Here is a 24,760-nt window from a genome sequence, read left to right as displayed (position 1 = left end):
CTATGAAACTACTTGTGGTAGCTGGCGTGGAGTTAAATTATGAACAAACCAACAAAGTTTCCTCAATCTTTATTACATGCATAAAAAAACATCCATATTTGTAAGCATTTTTTTATTACAAAAGAGTGCGTTGAACATTTAACCCTGTCAAGAATGACATCAAATAATATTAAGAAAAATATTTTTATTTTAATGGAACACACTAATGCGACTTTAGGAAAAAAAAATGTTTTAACAAGTTTGCTTATGTGTTTTTGAGTATCATATTTGATACATAAGGCTTTGACGGCCCATATAGTATGATACGGGAAATACAGAGTTCATACTTGTCAAAGAAATTCAGAGGCCCTAACTGAAAAAAAAAAAGCACTTTGCTTCAGTTTCTGATATTTTTATGGCCAAAAAGTAAGATAAAATTCTGATGGTTTGTAATGTAAATCAATAAAATCTTTTTAACAGTATAGCACTACTTGCATAAAAAACATTAATATCAGGTAATAACAATAACTTCTTAGTGAAATGATACTTAAATGCTTATTTTCATGACCAAATCTAGTTTTTATTGTGGGGCAAAACATTTAATGCTATGCAATACAATGATGATTGAGAGATGAACAAATGAATGTTACTCAAAAGTTTGTTGTATCATATTTGATACATTTTAACATGATTTTTCTAAAAAAAAAAAAAAAAAATCAAGTGAACCTAAATGGATTTAGTCCATGTAAATGTTCATATTGAAATATTACTAACAATATCAAAGTTATTTTTTATGCTTGCTTAATAAAATCAGTGCACCATGACCTGAAGGTGGATATTTTTAGAATGATACTAAAAGGCCTTTTACTTGCTAAAGTTGTATGAACTAGAAGGCATGTAGTAGATTATGTAAAACTGGTTATTACATAACTTAGAAATTTGTCTATCAAATAAGTTCAAATAAGTTCACCTTCCAGAGGTGTAGAGAGGCTCTGTACAGAGATTCCTGATGTACACAAATTCAGATGCAATTAGTTCAGAAAAGCATCAGCCGTCTATGTTCCCTGCAGTTGTCATAGAAACATCTTATGAGTCACCATAATTCTATATTGTTGGGTTCACACTTTCACTTCAGAGTTGATGTTAGCAGGTGAAGCAAATGTCTTTCATGTCCTTGAAGCTTTATAGCAGGCATCCTCAAATCTGGCCCACTCCTGCAGAGTTTAGGTCTAACCCTAATCAAACACACCTGAGCATGCTAATCAGAGTCTTCAAGATCATTAGAAAATCACAGGTAGGTGAGTTTGATCAGGGTTGGAGCTAAACTCTGCAGCAGATTGGCCCTCCAGGGAAAGATTTGAGGAACCCTGCTTTATAGCATTAGCTCATCTCAAAAAACGTATAATTCTGCAAACAGAAAGAGATAAATGATAAATCAGTTACATATTAATAAAATAGCAGCATCTGTGTGTGGTTGACAACTTACCAGCAGGAAGGCAGCAGCTAGTAACAGCACTTTGGTGTTCAAATTCATTCCTTGAGGCACTGGGAGAGAAAGAGATGCTTTTAATAGCCACTCTTTCAGCTGTAGCTACGAACAGAAAATAGTCACACTACAGTATATAAGGATCTACAATTAGTTTGGTCTGTAAACAGAATAGGAATGCTGGTCTATATAGTTGGTTTTAAAATGAGTCCATATTGACAAATTATATATACTGGTATATATATATATATATATATATATATATATATACAGGTGTATCTCAATGAATTAGAATGTCGTGAAAAGTTCATTTTTCTTGTAAGTTATTTCAAAAAGTGAAAGTTTCATATATTTTAGATTCATTGCATTTAAAGTAAAACTTTTCAAAAGTTTTTTTGTTTTAATTTTGATGATTAGAGCTTACAGCTCATGAAAGTCAAAAATCAGTATCTCAAAATATTAGAATATTTACATTTGAGTTTCAATTAATGACCATCCCTAAAGTATAAATTCTAGGTATCTCTTGTTCTTTGAAACCACAATAATGGAGAAGACTACTGACTTGGCAATGATCCTGAAGACGAACATTGACGCCCTCCACAAAGAGGGTAAGTCACAGAAGGTCATTACTGAAAGGTGTGGCTGTTTACAGAGTGCTGTATCAAAGCATATTAAATGCAAAGTTGACTGGAAGGAAGAATCTGGGTAGGAAAAGGTGCACAAGCAACAGGGATGACTGCAAGCTTGAGAATACAGTCAAGCAAAGCTGATTCAAACACTTGTGAGAGCTTCACAAGGAGTGGACTGAAGCTGGAGTCAGTGCATCAAGAGTCACCACGCTCAGACGTCTTCAGGAAAAGGGCTACCAAGCCACTTCTGAACCAGAGACAACGTCAGAAGCATCTTACCTGGGCTGTGGAGAAAAAGAACTGGACTGTTGCTCAGTGGTCTAAAGTCCTCTTTTCAGATGAAAGTAAATTTTGCATTAATTTGGAAATCAAGGTCCCAGAGTCTGGAGTCCATGTTGCTTGAAGTCCAGTGTGAAGTTTCCACAGTCAGTGATGATTTGGGCTGCCATGTCATCTGCTGGTGTTGGTCCACTGTGTTTTCTGAAGTCCACAGTCAATGCAGCCATCTACCAGGAAATTTTAGAGCACTTCATGCTTCCTTCTGCTGACAAGCTTTATGGAGATGCTGATTTCATTTTCCAGCAGGACTTGGCACCTGCCCACACTGCCAAAGGTACCAAAAGCTGGTTCAATGACCATGGTGTTACTGTGCTTGATTGGCCAGCAAACTCACCTGACCTGTATTGGTATTGTCAAGAGGAAGATGAGAGACACCAGACCCAACAATGCAGATGAGCTGAAGGCCACTGTCAAAGAAACCTGGGCTTCCATATCACCTCAGCAGTGCCACGAACTGATCACCTCCATGCCACGCCGAATTGAGGCAGTAATTAAAGCAAAAGGAGCCCCTACCAAGTATTGAGTACATATACACAGTAAATGAACAAACTTTCCAGAAGGCCAACAATTCACTAAAAATGTTTTTTTTTTGAAGTATTCTAATTTGTTGAGATAGTGAATTGGTGGGTTTTTGTTAAATGTGAGCCTAAATCATCACAATTAAAAGAACCAAAGACTTAAACTACTTCAGTCTGTGTGCACTGAATTTATTTAATACACGAGTTTCACAATTTGAGTTGAATTACTGAAATAAATGAACTTTTCCACGACATTCTAATTTATTGAGATGCACCTGTATATATATCAATTTTGATAAATTTGAATGTTTTACATTTTTTTTAATGAATGAATGAATGAAAAAAAATTGGCAATAATGCATTAAATGTCAAGTGACAGTAAAATGTAGAATGTTACAAAAATGTATTTCTAATGTACTTCTTTTGAACTTTCAATTCTATTAATAATGCTGAAAAATTATATATATATATAAATTATTTAATAATTTATATAGATAGGTCACTCATTGTTATGTTGTTGTATACCACTTGATATGAACATGTACAGTACATTAGTCTTACCATCCAGTCCAAAATGCTCATGATCCATGTTACATTCCTCATTATATCCAGGCCACCTTTTCCATATGCGCCCAATACTCTCACCGATACTGGAAACCAGCTGATGCCCCCAATACATGAGAATAATTAGAACAGAGTATAATTAGAACTGCATGTAAAAGGTGTGCGATACAAATGGCCTGCTGGAGGGTTTCTGACCTGCAGCTCCTGCTCAGAGAGGCAGCGAGTGTTGCAGCAGGAGCCCTGGATCCTTACGGCCGAGATGCCCTCAGAGTCACAGACCTCGAAATACGGCGTGAACATGCTCCACCTGATAAACACCTCAGGGCTTATGCATACACTCTTTCAGTTTTAGAAGATCGCATGAGAAGAGTTTTCTCTGAGCCTAAGTTCATTTGTGTGTGGCTGATATTATGTTAGCCTGATATGACCTGATGCTGAAAGGCTCGGTGTGTGACAACAAACAAACATGGCATGGTCTTTGTTCATGGCTGTCCTGAGAAGGAGGTCATGTTGATGGTTTCATCTCAGAAAGTTCACCACATCTCTCCCTATTCAGTCTGAGAGAGATTACTGGAGGGGTTTTTGTCTGGCGCAGTTAGTAGATACACAATGGTGACCTTATCTGACAGAATAGTTGGCATCATGATGAAACATGATGTGGATGGCTCTGTCTTCATAATAGATTTACAGTACAGGAGATTACTTCATCCATTAGACAACAGTTAGATCCGCTCAACTAATTTGATTGGACCAGGGCTATTATACAGCAGTTAACTAAAATTAAATCCTTTTTTTTTTTTTTTTGTTCCTTGAAATAAAATAAATGTTATATTGAAAAATAAATAAACAAACAAATAAATAAATAAACATTTTATTTTGACTAGTTTTCAAGGCAACCTTTCTCATTTTTATGTAGATTAGAGCCCTGCACGGGCCTCAAATTTAGGCCCTAGCCCGGCCCTGGCCCGGCCCTGGCCCGAGATGCTCAGGCCCTAGCCCGGCCCGTGTCCGACAGCTTATCAGAATTACCGGCCCGAGTCCGGCCCGAGTCCGACCCGAGCCCGTCTTTTTTTTCCCCCTTCTCCCAAAATGGATCATGTTTCAGCTATTAAAATAGTTCAGTTTTGTATATAATGGCAAAGTGATTATATTTCGTTTTTTCCCTTTTTTTGAATTTTTTTATTAAGTTAATTTTGAAAAATGTTTGGAGCATTTTTTGTTCCTTAAACAAGTTCTTTCTTTCTTAAAGTAACTACCAAGCAGCCAGCGGCAGACCGGCAGGCTGATCAGCATGTTTGATCAATTTAGCCTTCTCAAATCATCATGACTTGCCTAAAATAAAATCTATAGATATACTAAAACAGTTCAAGCATATAACAATGTTTAAAGGTTAAACCTAGATAAATGTGTGCTCCAATAGTTTGTGCGGAGAACGGAAGCTAAAGCGCAGGACATGGAGGCGCCAGCGCAATCAATTGCATTTTTTTTTTCAATGGAAACAACTTAAAATAGGCCGTAATTTTTGCTCATAAAGGTAAGAGTAATACATCATTCGGAACTGTAAAGGGTCTACTTCTATTTGTGTGCACTCACAATATCAACAAAACATCGTGCTTTTAAGAAAACGATACGCTTTCTGCCATCTCCTCTTGAACAGAGCGCTTCACAAAAATGAACCTAAAGTCAGCGAATACATGCCTCACAGACATGATAAATATATCTATAGAAAGCTTTAAATTACTACTTAACGAAATAAATCAAATCGAAAAGAAAAACTCATTCATTATAATCATAATCCGTGAAGATGCACTTCTCTCTAAAGGCGCGTCTAATGAGGAGATGAATCCACACTGATGCAACACTGACACAGAAAACACTAGTTTATTAGTAAGTAATTCAAATATCTCCTTACTATTTCCCTCGGACACATTCATGGTAATTACTTTTGCTGGGGCTTTACGGCAAGCTTTATTGCGTGTATTTGAAAGCAGAACAGCTGCGCTGATGGCGCGATCGCTGCTGCGGGACACTAAACACCGTCGAGCCGCTCTTCACAGTCGCGGCACGGTCTCGTGTTGTTTCCACCAGCGCGGCAATTTTTTTTTCATCACTAATTGATAATAATAATAATTCCTTACATTTATATAGCGCTTTTCTAAGCACTTGGCTTAGACATTGATGGATGTCTAAAATATAAAAATAAGGAGAAAACTAAAACAGGCCCGAGGCCCGGCCCTCGTCTGAACTATGACGTGAAAATTGGCCCGAAGCCCGGCCCTAGGGACGTAAAAAAGTCGGGGCCCGTCGGGCCCGGGCCGAAATGCAGGGCTCTAACGTAGATTACCTTGATATAGTAAAATAACTAAAACCAAATAAAAAGTAATGAAAAAATATCAGATAAACATAAACTTAAAAAGAAAAATTTCAATGCCCCTTCAACTTGGAATGCTTTGCAGAAACAGTTGAAGTTAAGAACTTTTATTACACTTAATGATTTTAAATCATATATCACAGAAACCTTCAGCTATAAGTGTGACTGTATATAGGTTACCGTTTTGTTTTTGTTTTTTGCCTGTGGCTTTTTATACTGCTTGTTGAATGATGTCTTGGTTATTATGTTATATTTTGTTTGTTGTTGTATTTAATTTGTTTTTGTTAGGTGTTGTGGTATGGTTTTTGTAGTGTTGTTATGTCATTATGTAATGTGGTATGTTTTGTTTGTTGTTGATGAGGGTTCTTTTTTCCTAATTTATTTTATTTAAATTTTAAGTGTTGCCTTTCTTGGCCAGGGATCATTTGAAAAAGAGACTATAGTCTCAATATGACTCAAAATTCTCATTTACTGAAATAAAATAAAAAATCTAGGCCTACGTGTTTGAGGTAAACAAAAACTAATAAAAATGACAAATACACACAACAAGCTTTAGCTAAAATTAAAATTAAAAACTAAAATAAAAATCCTTAAAAACTATAAACTAAACTTTGAAAACTAAATAAAGAAATAAAATAAAAACTAAAAATATATATATAATATAATTGCATTGTATTTATAATTGATACCAAAATAACATGGGACCCCGACAAGCGTGCTGATTTTTTTTATAACACTGGGATGTTCGCATCTGTATATTCAAGCTCCCTAAATATCATGTAAAACCACAGTTAGTTGTTTTACATGTCAATCAGATGGCTTTTTCCAACCTGGTCTCATAAAAATATGTACCTCTGCGCACTTTTTGTGCGACACCGTTTTACGTATCTTGCTGCACGTTTCGCCACAGTTTCAAATAGAAATGTCCCCTGAGTGGTGCTAAAACACAGGTTCAATATGTGAACCCTGGCACGTTTTTATTACGTAGATATTGGTACTTATTGCGGTTTTTTTTATTACGTTGCTTCAGATACGTATTGCGGCGGTTCAGAATTCAAATATCCGGGGACTGTCGCTAAAAGTTAATGCTCTATCGTGTTGGAAATATGCCCTACACCAAATCCAGCCCTAAACCTACCCGATAGTGTTAACGAATGCAAAACTGATATAAAAACGTATCAGCTGATGCAACTGTGCCCTTTGAACTTCCTTTTAGATTTTAACTGCTTTGTCGAACCGTAGTTACAGGTGCTTCTCGTTTCCTAAGTCCGTCTCCGTACTCCGTGAGCTACCGAACAAACTTATTACCTATGAAAACCCATAGATATGAAGCTGGATGTGTGCGATGCTAACGTTCAAAAGCATCAGTTTTCAAATCTCCCAGCATATTAATATTGTTTTGTAGTCATATGATATTCTTCAAGTAATTGTGCGAAAATTTCGCTTTATTAATCGCAACTCTGTAAATTTGTGTGAAAGAGTTCATTTATTTTGAAAACTGCAGTGATATGTACTTATTGGTACGTATTTCATGTCACGCTAAAAAGTGCACCCAGGTACGTAAATGCCATGAGACCAGGTAGGCTTTTTCCTAAGTGGCTGATTCTTGCAGTGTGCATTAATATTCTAGCATGAACTGAGATCTGGTTTGCTGTTAATCTCTACCTTTGGTGAACTGTCCCAATAAGCTCTCTCTCTGGTGTATAGGCCCTTATTTCCATCAGGCAGCAGCCGAGCCAGCACATCTCCGCTCTCAGAGGCCTCTCAAACAGAAAAACGCACTCTGCATCCTTATCAAAGCCTTGTAGCGAACAGGATCGAGCTGGACCGCAGCACTGCATACACATGCATGAGCTCTCTAACAGACAGGAACATAAAAAACACAGTTGTGTTCAAACATGTGGCTGCTTTGGTGGCTTTGACAATGTAATAATACAATCATCTTAAAGACTGTTTCACAATATGACAATTTATAGAACGACACACATCCTGTCTCTTATATTTACCTTCCACAGCCACAAAGAGCTGATCACTGCTTTCTGTGGAAATGCTGTATGTTCTCCGGGCTACACACTGAGGACCTGACGTATCACAGTATAATCCACAATATAAACCTTTAATAAACATTTTTATATTTACACGAGAAATTATATAATGTATCTCAAACAAACTCCAAGCTATTCCACTAATCATAAATAAAAATATATTGAATTTAAAAATCTAAACAGGGATGGAAATATTTTTGAATACTCCTTTAAAGATTAGATGACACCAAAAAATTATTAATATATTAAAAGTATTATTACATTTATTTTTAAACCATTCTAATATGCTGATTTGGTGCTCAAGAAACATTTCTTATTATTATCAATATTAAAAATGATTGTGCTGCTTAATGCTTTTGTGGAAATATGTTTCTATTATTATTATTCATAAAGAAAAAAAAATGTCTTTACTACATTTCATTCAGTGTCTGTCTAATTTTCTGTTTGAAGAGTTATTACAATTTTTGTTAAACATCACCTTTAAAGGTTATTATTTTTAATACAATTTTCCCTCATGAAAAATAGTCTAATTCTTTACATTTATTATATGTTTTATTCACCTCGCAGTTCTGGTCTGGCAATAATACGAAGTCTTGTGACTGTTCTCAGAACAGACAGTTTTCCCAGTCTTTCATTGTCTGTCTCGTTCCATCCAGGTCCTCCATCCTCTCCTCTTGTCCTGCCTGTATCCTGGAGCACAGGAGTGAGGTCCTGCGTGTCTGCAGTAGGTCTAATCTGGCTGTGGAAAGCTCTGAAGAGCATGTCAATGTGTTTCTCCCTTTCCAGACCAAACGGAAGAGGCTGAGTGGTCACAGATGGCGAGGCCTCATTGAGAGAGAGAAAACACAGGAGGTAAAAACAAAGCATATAAAAGTCAAAGTAAATATTTGTCAAATGTCACTGAAAATCAGTGTGAACTGACATGTGCAACCCATTTTATTTCAATAATATAATGGGGGTTTTTCACATAAAACAGGAAATTCAGTGTGAAAAGTTATAGGGAGGGGTGAGAACGCAGCCAGACCAAATGAGATTTTACTAAAACATTTCCCATTCTACTGTAGCTTTCTAATAAATCTAATGAATTATTGGAAACTATGAATATTATTGGCAAATTGTTTATGTTCCTCATTTGTAAGGCACTCGGTATAAAAGTGCCTGCATGCTATATGAATAAATGTACATGTAATTTAACAATCAAAAATGGCAAAGACTCATTTTTTACACTATAAGACAGAAGAGCAAATGTCAATTTGACTGTAATAAAAATATTTTTAATACAAGTTTTAAATCATGTCTCTTTGTGAAAAGCTTTTCATAACCATAATTTCATATAACAATGTATTTATGCATTATATATCCATAAAAATGAAAACAATAATATAAAAAGAATACAGAAAGTTATCAATAAAAACATTATTCAAATGATTTAACTGTACTTAAGAACATTTATTTAATAGCCTAATTATATTCATGCATTATTATTATTTATATTATTTAATACCATTTATACATGATTGCATATGCTAATTATTTAAAATATATATCAAGATTAAGACTTCTACACATCAAAAAAGAAATACATTAAGTTAATTTTGATTCAGTAATAATAAAAATAATAATAACTGACAAATTACTTCTCTTTTCATTCTACTCTGGATTTTTTTTTTTTTTTTTTAAATCAAAAGTTTGTGATTAAGCCATAATTTGTTGTGCAACTATGCTGGACACCTTAAATGGATAATTTACCCAAAAATAAAAATTCTTTCATCATTTACTTTCATGTTATTCCAAACCTGTATAAGTTTCTTGTTCATGTTGATCGCGAAAGAAGACATTTTGAAGAATGCTGCAAATGCATAATATGGGAAAAAATACAATTGAAGTCAATGGCTACTAGCAACCAACACCCTTCAAAATATATTTTTTCGTGATTAGCAGAAGAGTTTGGAACAACTTGAGGGTGAATACATGATGACAGAATTTTTGGGTCAACTATCCCTTTAAGACTTTAACCAATATGAATTCAGCTGCTAATTAGACACAACAGTGAAAGAACATATCCTACCATTTGAGGTCCTGAGGTTTTAGGAGCTGCTGTGCAGGTGCAGTAGTGACGGGATAAGGGTTTCCTTAAATGAGAAACAGCTTCCAGACAAGCTTCAAATACTGTGTTAGTAGTTGTAATGCTACTCCTACACTGAACACCCCCCTCCTGCCTTGCTCTCTCCTTCCCGGATCTGGTCTTTGTCAGACAGAAAAGTAGCAGTCAGCCATGTAATTAAGATCCTTCTCAAGATAGTGGGGGGTAGAGGAGTGACATTACCCAACCTGAAACAATTCACATGATTTCATGCAGAAGATCATCATTTACGTGAGAGAAGGTTTTTATTTTCAGGAAAGCATCAACTGTTGAATCACCACACAAAATGAAAGCTGATAAAGAAATTGACAAAGCAAATAGCATGACCTTCATAATCATCAACATCTTATCAAAGATCCAACCAACTCTCTTCCCTGGAGACCTTCGATCACTTTTGTTGGCCTGTAGCATTACTAAATTGAAGTGCTGAGAGCTCCTTTAGTATAGAACAATCTGATGGCTTTTTGTCTCCAGAGCATCTTCAACAAAGTCCTCCAGACTTCTGCTGGGGTTGCTCTGAGTCTATCATTTGGGTTTACACTTGCGTTCAGCCTGTGATGTCTCCAGGTGAGATTTCAGGCAGGTATTTTTTGGGGTCTCCAGGGAATGGCTGAGATGGTGCCTGGTTAAAATGTCCCATCAGGAAGATTCCGATGGTGCCCAGTATAAACAGCAGTGCCATGACGATGAAGCACATCCTGTCAATCACCCTGGCAACCAGAAACCATTCTTCATTTTCCTGCAGAGCGAGAAGAAAGGATGACTGGAATTCAGACGTCAACACCAGTTTTTCTGAGATTGCAAGGTTAAACCCTAACACAAACATCTACTGTTCTTGTGTAAATCGGAGACACATTCAGCCTCATGTTTGGAGAATTCTGGAACAGCCACTCACACTTTGAAAGTCATTTTGGTGCTTGGCACTTTCCGCAATGTGTTTACAGGAAGACACACACTGCTGCACTTCTGGTGACGCTGAAGCCAAACTGAATTCCAGATCCTGTGCCGTGTTCCCTCCCAGACTGTTTTCTGAGGTCAGACCACAAAAGAGCAAATTTAAGGTCAGAAACCACCTTATTAAAAATTGCATAGTTGTATTTAACATGCAACATTTGAATTTATTATTATTATTAATATTATATAAAAAAATATATAAAAACAAGTATTTTAAATATATATTAAAACATTATATTAAAATATATCATTTATGGTTTATTTAAAAAAATATTTTTTAAAGGATATAAATTTTTATTTTATATTTTGTAATATTTTTGACAGAAGTCTTTTATGCTGCATCAAAAATAAAAAAAGGAAAAAAATATATATTTACAAAACAGTAATATGTTGAAATATTTGTACAATTTAAAATACATTTTAAGATATTTTAAGGGGGGTGGTTTACTTGGTTTTTTCTAGGCTTGATTGTGTTTATGGGGTGCAGTCTAACATGTGTTCACGCTTCGTTTTTTTAAAAACGCATTATTTTTCATATAATTTACCTTTATTCCACACGGCTCTGTCCCTTCTCTAACAAACGCCTCGATTATTTCCTGGTTTTATGAAGCCCCTCCCTCAGAAATACGTGATGGGCTCTGATTGGTTAGCTGGCTCAGTGTGTTGTGATTCACTAAACCGCCGAGCGTGCGTCTAAATGTTCCGCCCCTCAGCTCAGCTGCATGTGCTCCGGTTGTATTGTAAACAATGGCTTCGTCTATATTGCTTATCAATTTGAGCCCAATTGACCATATGCACAGAGCTCTATTTAGAACTTCCGGATAAAGATAAGCCAGCTCGTAATATTCCAGTGGAGCTCATTTTATATGTGCTATATATAGGTAGAGACTCTCACAGAAACATCTCCTGCCTCATTCTTATCAGAAACTGAGAAACAAAATAATTGCAACATTGTAAATAATGATTGTGGAATTAACATACAGACAAATAAACACTATCATAACTGTTTAGGCAGTTAGGTTAATCTCTTAAACGACGTAATGGTATTCTCGATTAATCAATTTCTTACCTTCAAAGCCATGAACACATTTTTTAAATCTTATAAAATTTTAAGCCATTTATTGTTTCTCAACTCTGTGTGGTAAAATTCCCATTATTAAAGGTTCCATTTTCATTCATGAAGACAACGAAGAAATATGCTAAAAACGAGTCTCGGCGAAAAATAGACTTTTTAAGATGAAAATGAAATTACCGTTATAACCAAGAGATAGCAGTATAGGATCACTCATTGGCTGCAGCTGCCATTTCAACTTAGTTTTTCACGTCTTTTGATTTATTATAAAATAAATATTATAACAAATTTAGTACTTTGTCGCACTGAAGTATAAAGTAGGCTATAGCAAGTGCAGGAAGTCACAAATTCACAGTCAAATACAAATTAAATAAGTTGGTATAACAAATAAATAATGCATTCAGTATTTTGAAATGTTTAGATTTAATTTAAATAACTAGGCTACATCGTTTAAGTTTTATCCAGCACAGACCTGTAGTTTTGTTAGTCTGAATTTAGTCTGAATCACTTAATGCTCAGCTTTATTTTGACATCGGCTCGTCAGGTGATTCATTCCGTTGCCGCTGTCAAACATAACAATTACTCGCGGCATGATTTAACGGATTCCCTCGCGTAAATTTAACATTCGCATTTTGTCATTCCTGAAACGGAATATGTGGAAGTTTGGTCATCTTAGACAAACAAAACTTTTCTCCTAAATGTGAATGGATTATGTAGAGAAACCGAGAAAAGGACGCTGTTCTTACGGCACAGTACACTTGACCGGAAATGACTGAGCTGGCTTATCTACAACCAGGAAGTAACTGTGCATAAGGTCAATTGAGACGCAGAGGATATTAGTGAAGAGGATTGCGCAGAACCTGTGCAAGCACGGCTCTTAATGGTATGTTTATTTGTTTGTTGTCTCATACTTTTAGATAGGCTGTTATTATGCTACTGCTTCTGTTAGCTTTTAATATACGGTTTTATTCTGATTAAAGCTTTAATACAGTACGGCAACCGCACACGCATCCATGTAACGCTTCTCATTGCTATGTGAAAATGTATAATTGGAACAGTTTGTTGGAGCTGATCTGACGATCTGAATATGAGAGAGAGAGAGAGAGAGAGATGCAGAGCAGGGCGTCGCAAGGAACAGTATTAAGAACGGCTGTTTTAGAACATTGATTTTGAAACTTGTGAATCCATTAGAATCGTTAGAAGACAGAATCGCGATTCATATATGAATAGATTTTTACATGCACTCCTAGTTTTCTCTTCCTCTTCTCTAAAGCAGCACAGCATGGCCTCGCCCAGTGTTGCCAAACCCCTCCCTCAGAAAATCTCTAGAACCACCCTCAAAAGTCTCCATTTTTCAAAAAAAGTCGCCAAATATGAAAAGAAAGTAAATACAGGTAAATTTGGTAAAGGTAAAGGAAAGTAAATATATATCTACTTTACAAATGATGACAGTATAAAAAATATAACAAAAGATGAAGTAGGCCTATAACAAAAAAATCTGAAGTGAAATTAGGAAATGCTTAGGCCTACTTGTAACTCTACAGGACGCATTTGAATCAGTGAATTCTGAATCACAAATTCCAAGTATGGGTCACTTTCTTTTCTTTCTTTCTTCTTTTCTATTACTACAAAATAAGTGCAAAATACTGCATCCCAGCACACATGACACAATGATGCACTGTGTCTCTCAGTATCTGGTTGACATGATTGTGCATGAATTGTGGCATATCTTTTGTGTCTGTGGTTAAAACAAGATGTTCATGCACTGATGTAATATTTTTTCTCCACCATCTTGATGCTTATAATGCTGTGTCATCATGTCTGAATGGCAGATGTACTGATGTGTGTTCACTGCGCAGACTCATTAGGCGCGTTCCACTTTAAGCGGCGCTGCTCAGAATGGTCAGTGTATGACATCAAAGTACCGCGAGAGCGATAAGACAGCAGACGATCCTATGCATTCAAATCGCTCTCGCGGTACTTTGATGTCACTGACCATTCTGTGCAGCGCCGCTTAAAGTCGAACGCACCTATTGGCATGATTGAGAGCAAACGTGAGAGGTCACGGGCCTAAGGTGTGGCCAAGTAAAAAATTTAAAATCTCCAAAAAAATCACTATTTCTATTTAAATATAGCTAAAATAGCTCCTTGTCGCAAAAAAGTCGCAGCAACAATGAGAAAGTAGCTAAATTTGGCGACAAAATCCCCAAATTGGCAACACTGGCCTCGCCCCCTTCCTTACATGTTCCCGAGGGCGGGGTTTATCTGGGTCAGTGACCTATCAGACCCGGGAAGTAGTTCGTTGTAGTCCCTTACCAGCCGTTTTTGTAGGCATTAAACTTCCAGAATTTTAAAAGATGATATCTCTGTTTGCATTGAACTTTCAGTGCTGCAACTTTGCAGATATTGTTTATGCTCAAACAGCAACATTACACACTAACTAACGTTAAAAAAGTGAAATTGCAATAAACCACCCCTTTAAGATATGCATGGCAAATCTGAATTTTCAGAAGCCATTACTCGAGGCTTTTTTTCTCAATGTTGAAAACAATTGTGACCCTTAATATATTTGTGGAAATTGTGATATACATTTTAGAATTCAAAATGTTTTCCAACCTTATAAATGTCTTATCTCTACTTTTAAGCAATTTAATGCATTCTTTCTGAACAAAAGTATTTATTTCTTTCCAAAATAAATAAATTAAATTAAACTTACCAACCACAAACTTTTGAATTATAGTTTGTTCATAATTGTTAACTCACGTATTTTCTCTAAAGTGTTCTTCAGCAGCCCCTTTCTCTCCTTCAGCCGACTGAACATCAGCTCTGAGCGTGCTGTTCTGAACATGTATTCATCAGCCTTTGCTATTAATCCCAAAGAGCTTCGTCTCCTGCGGCGAAGCGGGGTGCCGTTGCCCAGGGCAAACAGTTTAAAATCCCCTTCCTCCTGCTCAGGTGTCCAGCGCTGCATCGTCATCCTCAGCAGACGAGGAAGGATGTTCAACAAGACCTGAGTAGCCCCAAAGTGGAGGGAAAATTGATTATAGCTTAAAGTGTAATAACTTTTTCATTATGTCCTTATGGATCGGACAAAAAGCATAAAGTAAAAATGGTTAGATAGTTCTGTTGTACCTTTCTGATGGTGTTGCTCATGGGGTGTGTGTTTGGAGTCCGCAAAGAAACGTTCAACACCACCACACAGTTCATCACAGTTATTGTGGTCACCGACATCACAAACATCAGATACCTGCCAAAAGAACACAAAGTTCTCTAGAAAATGTGTGCTAGAAAACACAATAGTGTATGTAAACTGTTTTATCTTATGTTGCACACAATGAATACAAGTTTATCAGAAACTGCTGAAAAGATGAAGAACTCACTTTCCGATGAGAGGAACAGCTTGGGAAGTTTCTGGCACTTTCTTGGCAATAAGGAACAGGAAGACAGTCTGACCAAGCAGGATTGCAATGGTCATAGTACATTTCTGTCCTCCAGCTATTAAAAACAAACAATCAATTTAACATAGGCTACTAATCACGAACATACTGATAAGAGACTGATTAATTTCATAACTAAATGACAGGTTAGGTTAAAGTGATTGTCTTACTGCAAAAGTAACTAATTCACTTCATTTTGATTATCTTGATGCAAATTAGGTCATGTTTTTCATTGATAAAGACATTTAATCACAAGTTTCTCCTATCGTCCCTAGTGGTCAATGGCTCTGGATGATACTATCCACACTTCATGTTTAGTTCCTCCAAAAATCCCTCTACATTTGTAAGAACTTGCTATTCTAGTCTATTGGACATCAGCCACGGTGACATTTGTTAGCATCTGCTTTGGAGCCTGACCTTTGGCCGGCAGGAAGTAGACGAGCAGCCCAAGAGATGAGAAGAGGACACAGGGCACAATGATATTGATGACGTAGAACAGCGGTTTCCTCTGGATGACGAGGAAGAAGATGATCTCCTGGTACTCCAAATCATCTGGGCTGTATCGCTTGTTCACAACCTTCTTAGCAGGGCGGTGCTTAATAACCCATTCCCCATTCTCTGACCAATCACAGAATAAAATGCATGTTAATGAACATTATGATTATTAGTGCTTTTTGCTGAGACAAGCATTAGCCTACTGTACTCATCCTCAGGGTTAGGGATCTCACCACATTAAACTTTGGTAAACTGGTAGTGAGAAGAAAGAATATCCAGAATTCAGACATCAACACATTTTTATGGGGAAGTTAAAATGTGTTATTACTTTTCTAAATAGACTAATTGTATTTATTTGTATTGTACGATAAAATTGCCAAAAGAAAAGTACCACTTTTGAGAACCTCAGCAGCCACCTAAAACACCACAGTAATGTTAAATGCATAGAAACAATTGTATGTACATTTTTGTTTTTTTTTACCTTGAAATATCAGTTTCAAAATATTCTGAAGGTACACTGACTTCTAATGAGGCAAATAGTTTCTGTTTTTTCTTCCACGCTCCCCCCGAATGTTTGTTCTGGGAGTATGTACGTTTGGTGAGCAGGAAAACGGCGGATTGATTTAGGGCAGCAACAAATGCACTTGTACAGCTATTTACTGTAATTATGACAGTGATATATTTACAGCAGTGAATTCCACTCACTTACTGTAACTATAGGGGGCTCCAAAAATACACAAAACTACATAAAATTGTTGCAGTCACATTTTTACCGCCTTTCAGTGAATCTTTGCTGTGGAAATCCAGTCATTTCAATCGAAATCCACGAGGGTGAAAAATTTCTCCATGCAGATCTCAAGTTGAAATATTTCTAACTCGAACTCGCCATGATTAACAGAGAACTGCTTGGTTTGAAAAATGTTTCAGCACCTTTAGAATATCTTCACCACATGCACTGGAAAACATTCCAAGTAATGCTCAATAGCTTTTGTGGTGCTGAATTTACGGTAAAACAATTCAAGTAAAATTTATATAGCACTTATCACAATACATATTGTTTCAAAGCAGCTTTACAGATGATCGTGATGTTAATGTTTATAAAATCTTAATATCATGCCTTATAGTCACATAGCATAGAGCTGGGCCATAATATAGTTTTCCTTTTTGTGATGATACTAGCAATCAAACTGTTGAGATATGCTATAGGCCTTGTATATATTGCCCTACACAAGTATATCCTACTTTACATAAAGAACATGGGTGATACATATAGTTACATTTTGTGATCTGACATGGATAGCTGTTTGGCAAGTTGACTGTAATTTTAGCTAATGGCCCAGTTTCACAGACAGGACTTATCTTAAACCAGGACTAGGACTAGCCTTAAGCCTTGTCTGTGAAACCGGAGGATTGTTTACTAAGCAGTTATGTTTTTACAATTCAAATACCACCCAACAACTATATTTTACTTTTTTTTTTTTTTTTTTTGTCTTGATGGTAAAAAAATAATGTGATACAGTTTAGCACCAGTAAAAGCTTCTGGATCAATCTCAATCCACTCCATGGTGACGTTGTCTTCGTCTGACAGCATCAGTTTAATTTCATTGGCATTATACGTCTCCGACCTGCCAAAGTAATCAGAGCGAAAGCCAGTATAAAGCTACTCCTACTATTTCCATGTATCAGTCAACACTGTCAAGACAGATGGATCTGCCGTACCTGAACACCATGCTGCAGTTCTGCCAGTCGAAAGGGAAGTAGTTGACTTTGATGGCACAAGAGCTTTGGTAGATGGCAGGGGGCAACCAGACCACGCTACCATCAGGATCTATCAGAGCATTAGTGTAGAGCGCCACCTCAAAATGCCCATCCACACTTCACAAACACAAAAAAGGTATTTTACAGGTCACACTTGATGGACTAAAATACTCAGATTTGCAAATTTCAGACTAGTTATCTTCATAACTATAAACTACAAGATAAATGATACAGTTTATCTTGAAGATACAGTTGAGATGATGAGTTTTACTGCAACTTTTTTTTTTTTTTTTGAGTTTAGATTCTGCCTGGATAATCTGCATAGTCAAATTAATCAATAATTTAGTCTCTCACTTGTTCTCCAGGCCGATGTCAGGCAGCCAGATAGCTTTAGAGGGAAGACGCATGCGTGTGATGTTCTCATAGACCTCAAACCCTGTCCTGTTAGCCCAGCGGAGTCGATAATCATGCCATTTCTGGAAAGAGAGAGAGAGAGAGAAAGAAAGAAAGGTATCTTGCTCTGAAATCACTGTTTACCGTACATATAAAAAGATGTGACACAGATGTGATTATTCCTACCATCTCAATCCAAACGCAAGTAGTGAGGGTCTCTTCTTTCTCCTTCTGAACATGAAGAAAGGATGATAAACCATAGAGTTACAAATTGCACACATATTTACCTTGTGTATACACACACATGCAGAGCTTTACCAGAGAAATGAGGTTTGTGAGGGTCATCTTGATCTTCACATCAGTGATGTCACCATGGTTCTCCATAGGTCGTATGTTCTTGTTGTATCCCACCATTAGATCTCTGTGCAGAGATCCTTCTAGATTACAGAACACATCTGAAACACACAGCATACCATGCCAATTCTACATTTTATTATTCATCAAAAAAAGTTACAAATAATTAAATAAATTAAAATTGTTTACTTAATTTAAATAAGGAAAATTTTTCCACAGAATTAGTAAAGATAATTAGAAAAAAACATAAAATTTGAAAATGTTTTATTGAACATTAGTGTTCACTGTAAAAATTATTACTGTGATTAGTTATCACAACTTTAGCACGAAGTAATAATTTGTTTTTATAAGTTATAAATTGTTCGTGCTTGATTATTTATTTGATTAATTTAATTTAGTTTAACATATCAAATCATGTGGGATTCAAAGAAGATAATGAAACAATTTCAAGAAAAATATTTCACATTTCATAATATTTCATTTTAAGATTGTAAGGTAAATTACAAAACACAAGATGTGTTTTGCACACAATAATTTGGATAAAATATGAAAATCCAAAACTGATGTCATAAATGCTCTAAATGTTCTTAGATTAGTTTAAAATAAAAGCTATTTATTTCCATAAAATTTAAGTTAGTTCTGGGAAAAGTGCAGTTTGTGGATTTTCCAGTGTGTGGATTTTCTTCATTTAATTTCAAGTTTTCTGTTTTGGTCCTGTGCCTGTTGGAGATGTTTTGGATGTTCATATTTTCCCCCTCTTCTATTACGTAATGTAATTACATTAATTTATGTATTAAGTGTAACTTATGTCTAAATACCCGTTAGGGCCACTGCATTGAATCCTAGGGTTCAACATTTTGTGCTATGAGTTTTATGTTTGTTTGTTTTTCCAAATTCGTTTCAGAATTGTCTTCTTGCTGTCCTTTAGTCTTAGTCTTAGCCTTTACATCTTTTCAGTTAAAAAAATTTTTTTTTATTGTTGAAGCAGATATATGTTTATAGACATGGCAAGCTTTTACTGTATGTAAAACTCGTGCAAATCAACAAGGATTTAACACCCTATTTAACACCTTGTTTGACAGTTTAGCATGCTGACACTCCATTCTGTAACTTTAACACTTCATAAAGACAATATGTGAACATGAAAAGTCCAGTGGTGCTATAAAGGATTTGTCCGCCAGAATTTCTTTTCAATTTGCTTTCTACAGCATATTGTTTATAACGGTCTACATGTGTTGAACTGGATTAGTTCACTCAATAGCTGGATTTCTAAATAAAGCTTTAGAACAAACCCATGGTGACCCACTGAAAACTTCATAATCCATGTGACTTTGTGCATCACAAATCCTCAGAACTCAGAAAAACATATTGTATTACCTGAGAATAAGAATGATAGAAGCATCCATAACCAGATGGTTTTTGTAGAAGAGATTGGATCCATGTCTAATATCCTCAGAGCAGCATTAGTGAAGAAGGACTTTCCAGCACCTGGTCAGTGTGTGTGTGTGTGTGTGTGTGAGGGAAACACAGTTGTTTAGGAATGGGAAGGGTTACGGGAAAAATAGGTGTGGTTCCAAACTCGAATCCTCATTGTTATTTTCAGAATACCCACACAGTATGTACCCATACAGTTCCACACATTGTCAGCTGTCACTATACACACATGCACACACACACACACACACACACACACACACACATATCAAAGACCTCAAAGCGAGGTCACAGGAACTAGTTGTATTCTCTCTGTCTGGTTCTCTCTGATGTAAAGCAGAAAGATAATGTTTCAGTATTTCCCTCAAGTCAGTGCACAGATGGTGTCCCAGGCATGATTTGTGGAAGGACAGCATATCAGCTGTCATATGTTCATCTCTGTCTAACGATTGTCGTCTGGGGAGACAAAGAGGGTCATAACACCATAAATTCCTTCATTTACAAATTGGGAAGTTGGCTTTGCTTCCAATCTTGAGGTGTTTAGTGAAGATTTCATGCATGTTTTATGCATGAATAGACAGTTTTCTGGAATGTTTGAGCGTGTGAGCAGATCTGTGAGCTGTACTGTGGGTCAACGGGTGCTAATGGGGATCATATCCTCTAGTGTATTATTTTAAACCTAATGGCATCTCTTAGGCATAAACTTGTGACAGCTGTCTTGGCGATACATCAAATGAAAAACTTGGATACTTGTCAATTTTTTCCAAAAAAAGTCTGACAAAAAAAAAAAAAAGTTGAAGATGGAGTCATTGTCTTTTTTTAGGGAAATAAAAATGGTTTTGTACGAGTCATTAAATCATTCACTCAGCTGATTTGTTAAAAACACAGATTCATTAAAAAAAATAAACATATACTGAAAAAGTCTTTATGAATAAGTCATTCAATCATTCACTATTTGGAGAAAAGGTTGTTTCTGCTTTGGATGTTTTTGGAACTATTTCAGGTAGTGGAACAAATAAGTAACTAATACTCTAAAAAGTAAGTCACTCAAAATGATTTTTACAGAACTTGTACAGCAGCAATTTCAAGCATATGAGCTGAAAATCAGAATGGATATTATTGCCTCATAAGCTGGTTCACCTGGTGTCCAGTGTAAATGAACAGTTCAAACAAACAAATAAATATAAAAACAGACGGAGAGACTAACCAATGAATGCATGATGGGGATTGATGGATGGATGCTTTATTCGACATCCTTTGATTAAACTACGAATTTCATGTGTAAAGCTATCTGAATAATTGTAACAAGGGATTGTAATATCTGATCATAGACAGAGAGTTCAGAAATGTCATGTGTTACCACCCTGTACCATTACAATCCTTCACCATTGAGTGTTGGGGTTTATTTTTAACGCTTTGGAATTTTGGAATGACGGATTCTAGACTGGTTGTTTGTTTGAGGATCAGAGATTCAGAGCTTATTAATACAAAATCTTTCCATATAATTCCACTCGAATAGAATAGAATAGAATAGAATAGAATAGAATAGAATAGAATAGAATAGAATAGAATAGAACAGAACAGAACAGAATATAATAGAATTGAATCTGGTAGCACTGTTGACTGAGATTTGCAAGAAATGGATTAAATTAGAATTCTAAACTAGAGTGTGAGAGGAGCTTGTTCATCCAATCCTGTCAATCATTGCGCAATAATATATCAACAGCTGTTTGCATCACTTCTGTGACAGTTCATCTCATGCATTAATTCTATCCATTCATAAGTACAGGGGAGCCCAAACTGATCCACAACTCAAGGATTCTATAAGCATGCCAACCTGTGAAACTACACTGAAAGTGATTGGCACTGAAAGTGAATTTACATTGCTCTGAAGAAACCACTTACGATTGCTTTTTAAAGGTGGAACAGACAATGAGCTGCAACTGTCAACTATCAAGTATGCAGCATGCCATTTCTCAGTGTTCTTTTAGGATCCTCCAGAATCTTTAGTGCTCATTCTGAAACCCAGAAGATTGACATCAGCTCCAAATAAAGAATGAGAATGACGTTTGTTAGTAATGTAGGGACACCTGTCGCGGAACAGCACAATTAACACAATTCCCGTATGCTCAGACATTAAATCTGAGCCAACAAAAAAGCCCCCCTGAGTTCTCCAGTGCTGCTTCCTGCTGACAGAGATGTTCAGCTGTCATGAACTGACATGAGCATAGCAAGTGCAGTTTCAGTGGAGGTGAACAAGCCTTTAAATAAGGGGATTTCTCACAGCAATTACTTCCTTTTCCCATCTAATAAATCTGAAATAGAAATGGTATATGAGAGTTAGCGGTAGTGCAAGGATGTGAAATACACACCTGGAAAACAGAGAAAGGGAAAGGAGGAGAAGGGGAAGGAGCATAAAGGAGAAAAGATGGGATAAAGGGTGAAAAAAGAAAGGAAGAGGGAGGGAGGTTAAAAAAAAGTGAAAGTGAATTGCTCAATTTAATTAAAAAAATATATTGTAGCTTATATTGTATACTACAATGCCATTTTTTTCTACTATAAGTACTACTATATTATAATACATTCAATTGTACTTATTATTATACACATTATTATATCAACATACTGTTCATATACTTTATTCATATATACTGTATGTACGTGTGTATATATATATATATATATATATATATATACACACAAGTAATTTAAAAAAGAGTTCCTGACAAGCTCATGAGGACAACATTTATTTAAATATGGTTAAATCTTTTACTCCATTTCATTTTTTATCTTTGTTTTCATATAAAAAGTACAAAGAAATACAAATAAATATATAACAAACATCAAATATAATATCTGTACAGTTTGCAGCTCAGACAGGAGGATCAACCTCTGTCCCTGTGAAATAAGTTAAGTCAGGGTGGACATACAGTCACCGTCAGTCCAGTCTCAGTACGCAGTGACCAACTGAGATCCTTCATCCTCCAGAAGAGTCAGCTGTCCTGTGATGACTCTAGAAAGGAGGTCCCATCCAATCATTTCCATAGCAGCAGGTCACATTAGAGAGTTTAGGATGTAATAACGTTCAATGTTGGAGACGCCATTTCAGCTCGAGTATCATTTCAGCAGCATACGTGACTGTTTTACGTTTTGAGAGCATCAATGGCGACGGCAATGATGCGTGGCATGCTGCGATAGAACGCCTCATTCTCTAAACCCACCAAGCTGTAAAAGGTCAAAGGTCGCCCACCAACAGTGGCCTTGATCCGTGACTGATACAAACCACGTTCATTCTTAGAATTCAGGTCAACCAGCACCTGAGATGATGAAAACACACAAAGAGATACACACAGAATTAAAATACAATACTACACAAACATAACATACATTACAAACGTTTGAGGTAAGTAGATTTTTTTTGTTTTGTTTTTTATGTAGATTTTTTAACAAAGGTGGATTAAATTGATCAAGGTAATGTAGAAGGCATTTATAATACTTTTTGTATTTTGAACTTTCTACTAAATACCTAAATATTAAGCAGCACATCTGTTTTCAACATTGATAATAAAAAGAAATGTTTCTTGAGCAGCAAATTTGCATACTAGAATGATTTAGTAATGACTGGTGAAAATTCAGATTTGCCATCACAAGAATAAATTACATTAAAATATATTAAAATAGAAAAAAAAGTTATTTTTAAATTGTCACATTATATTTCAGAATATAACTTTTTTTAAACTGTATTTTTAATCAAATAAATGCAGCTTTGGTGAGAATAAGAGACTACTTTCAAAATTACAAAAACTAACAGACCCCAAACTTTTAAACAGTAAACTTCTGCAAATGTACACTTGTATGATCTGTTTGTCTGTCAAAACATGTACATAAGTATTAGATTTTTTACTGGTCCCACTTTATATTAGGTGGTCTTAATTACTATGTACTTACATCCAAAAATAAGTACAATGTACATTTTGTTCATATTGTATTGCAAAGCATTTTTGCTGCTATTGAGGTGAAATTCAGGTAAGGTTAGTGACAGGTTTAATCACTGTAAAAAGTGATAAGTTGACTTAACTTAAAAAAAAATTAGGAAACCCGTTGCCTTAAAATTATTAAGTACATAATAATTAAAAAAAAAAAAAAAGTTAAGTGACTTGACAATTCAATTAACTTATTTTTTTAATTATCATTTACTTAAAAATTTTAAGGCAACGGGTTTCCTCAATTTTTTTAAGTTATGTCAACTTATCACTTTTTACAGTGATAATACTGATTAATGATTAAGGTTTAAGGGATGGGTCAACAATGTAATTATAAATGTAAATACAGAAATTAATTACAGATGTAATTACATACAGGTATTTTTTTTAAGTACATGTAAAAACACGAATGGAACACAATAAGTGCATTGTATCAACTGATTGATTTAAATGTAAGTACATAGTAGTTATGGCCACCTAATATAAAGTGGGAACTTTTTGCTTGCAAATGCAGTCTAGTGTACCTTCTACGACACACACAGACTCACCTCCTGGAAGATCATGTTTATGTTGTTCGATGGAACAGACAGGATCCAGTTGTACATCTCTTTGGTGGTGCTGACCAGCTGAGCTGATTCAGTTACTCCTGAGCAAACTACAAAACACAAAGAACAAAGCCTTACAACACAGTCTTTAAAAACAGTAAATAATAAAAACTCATATTCCTTAAAATAAATCTAATATAAACCTCATATTCCTTTTCAAATCATATAATGACACAGATGAAGTTTGTAGGCTCCATAACC

At 35.7% G+C, this 24,760-nt stretch overlaps 2 protein-coding genes and 1 long non-coding RNA gene across 3 annotated transcripts; 1 reads left to right on the top strand and 2 right to left on the bottom strand.

Annotated features, from left to right (window-relative positions):
* Positions 1-149: 149 nt before the first annotated feature.
* Positions 150-10,121, bottom strand: LOC131525761 (phospholipid scramblase family member 5). Its single transcript, XM_058753694.1, has 8 exons — positions 10,000-10,121; positions 8,492-8,756; positions 7,893-7,967; positions 7,552-7,744; positions 3,711-3,822; positions 3,513-3,612; positions 1,466-1,524; positions 150-1,386 (listed from the first exon to the last, which is right to left on the bottom strand). The coding sequence occupies exons 1-8, from the start codon at positions 10,000-10,002 to the stop codon at positions 1,360-1,362; spliced, it is 834 nt and encodes a 277-aa protein (XP_058609677.1). The 5' UTR covers positions 10,003-10,121; the 3' UTR covers positions 150-1,359.
* Positions 8,694-11,116, top strand: LOC131525798 (uncharacterized). The gene is made up of 3 exons (XR_009267282.1): positions 8,694-8,783; positions 10,820-10,879; positions 11,019-11,116. It is a non-coding gene; the product is annotated as an uncharacterized LOC131525798 (long non-coding RNA).
* Positions 10,614-20,026, bottom strand: chrng (cholinergic receptor, nicotinic, gamma). The gene is made up of 12 exons (XM_058753743.1): positions 19,915-20,026; positions 18,502-18,638; positions 18,370-18,414; positions 18,145-18,266; positions 17,752-17,907; positions 17,560-17,657; positions 15,955-16,155; positions 15,481-15,595; positions 15,233-15,347; positions 14,864-15,110; positions 10,970-11,103; positions 10,614-10,813 (listed from the first exon to the last, which is right to left on the bottom strand). The coding sequence occupies exons 1-12, from the start codon at positions 19,976-19,978 to the stop codon at positions 10,622-10,624; spliced, it is 1,626 nt and encodes a 541-aa protein (XP_058609726.1). The 5' UTR covers positions 19,979-20,026; the 3' UTR covers positions 10,614-10,621.
* Between the last annotated feature and the right edge of the window lie 4,734 nt (positions 20,027-24,760).

This window comes from Onychostoma macrolepis, chromosome 02, assembly GCF_012432095.1.
Source record: "Onychostoma macrolepis isolate SWU-2019 chromosome 02, ASM1243209v1, whole genome shotgun sequence".
NCBI lineage: Eukaryota > Metazoa > Chordata > Actinopteri > Cypriniformes > Cyprinidae > Onychostoma > Onychostoma macrolepis.
This window is presented reverse-complemented; position numbering and strand designations above follow the sequence as displayed.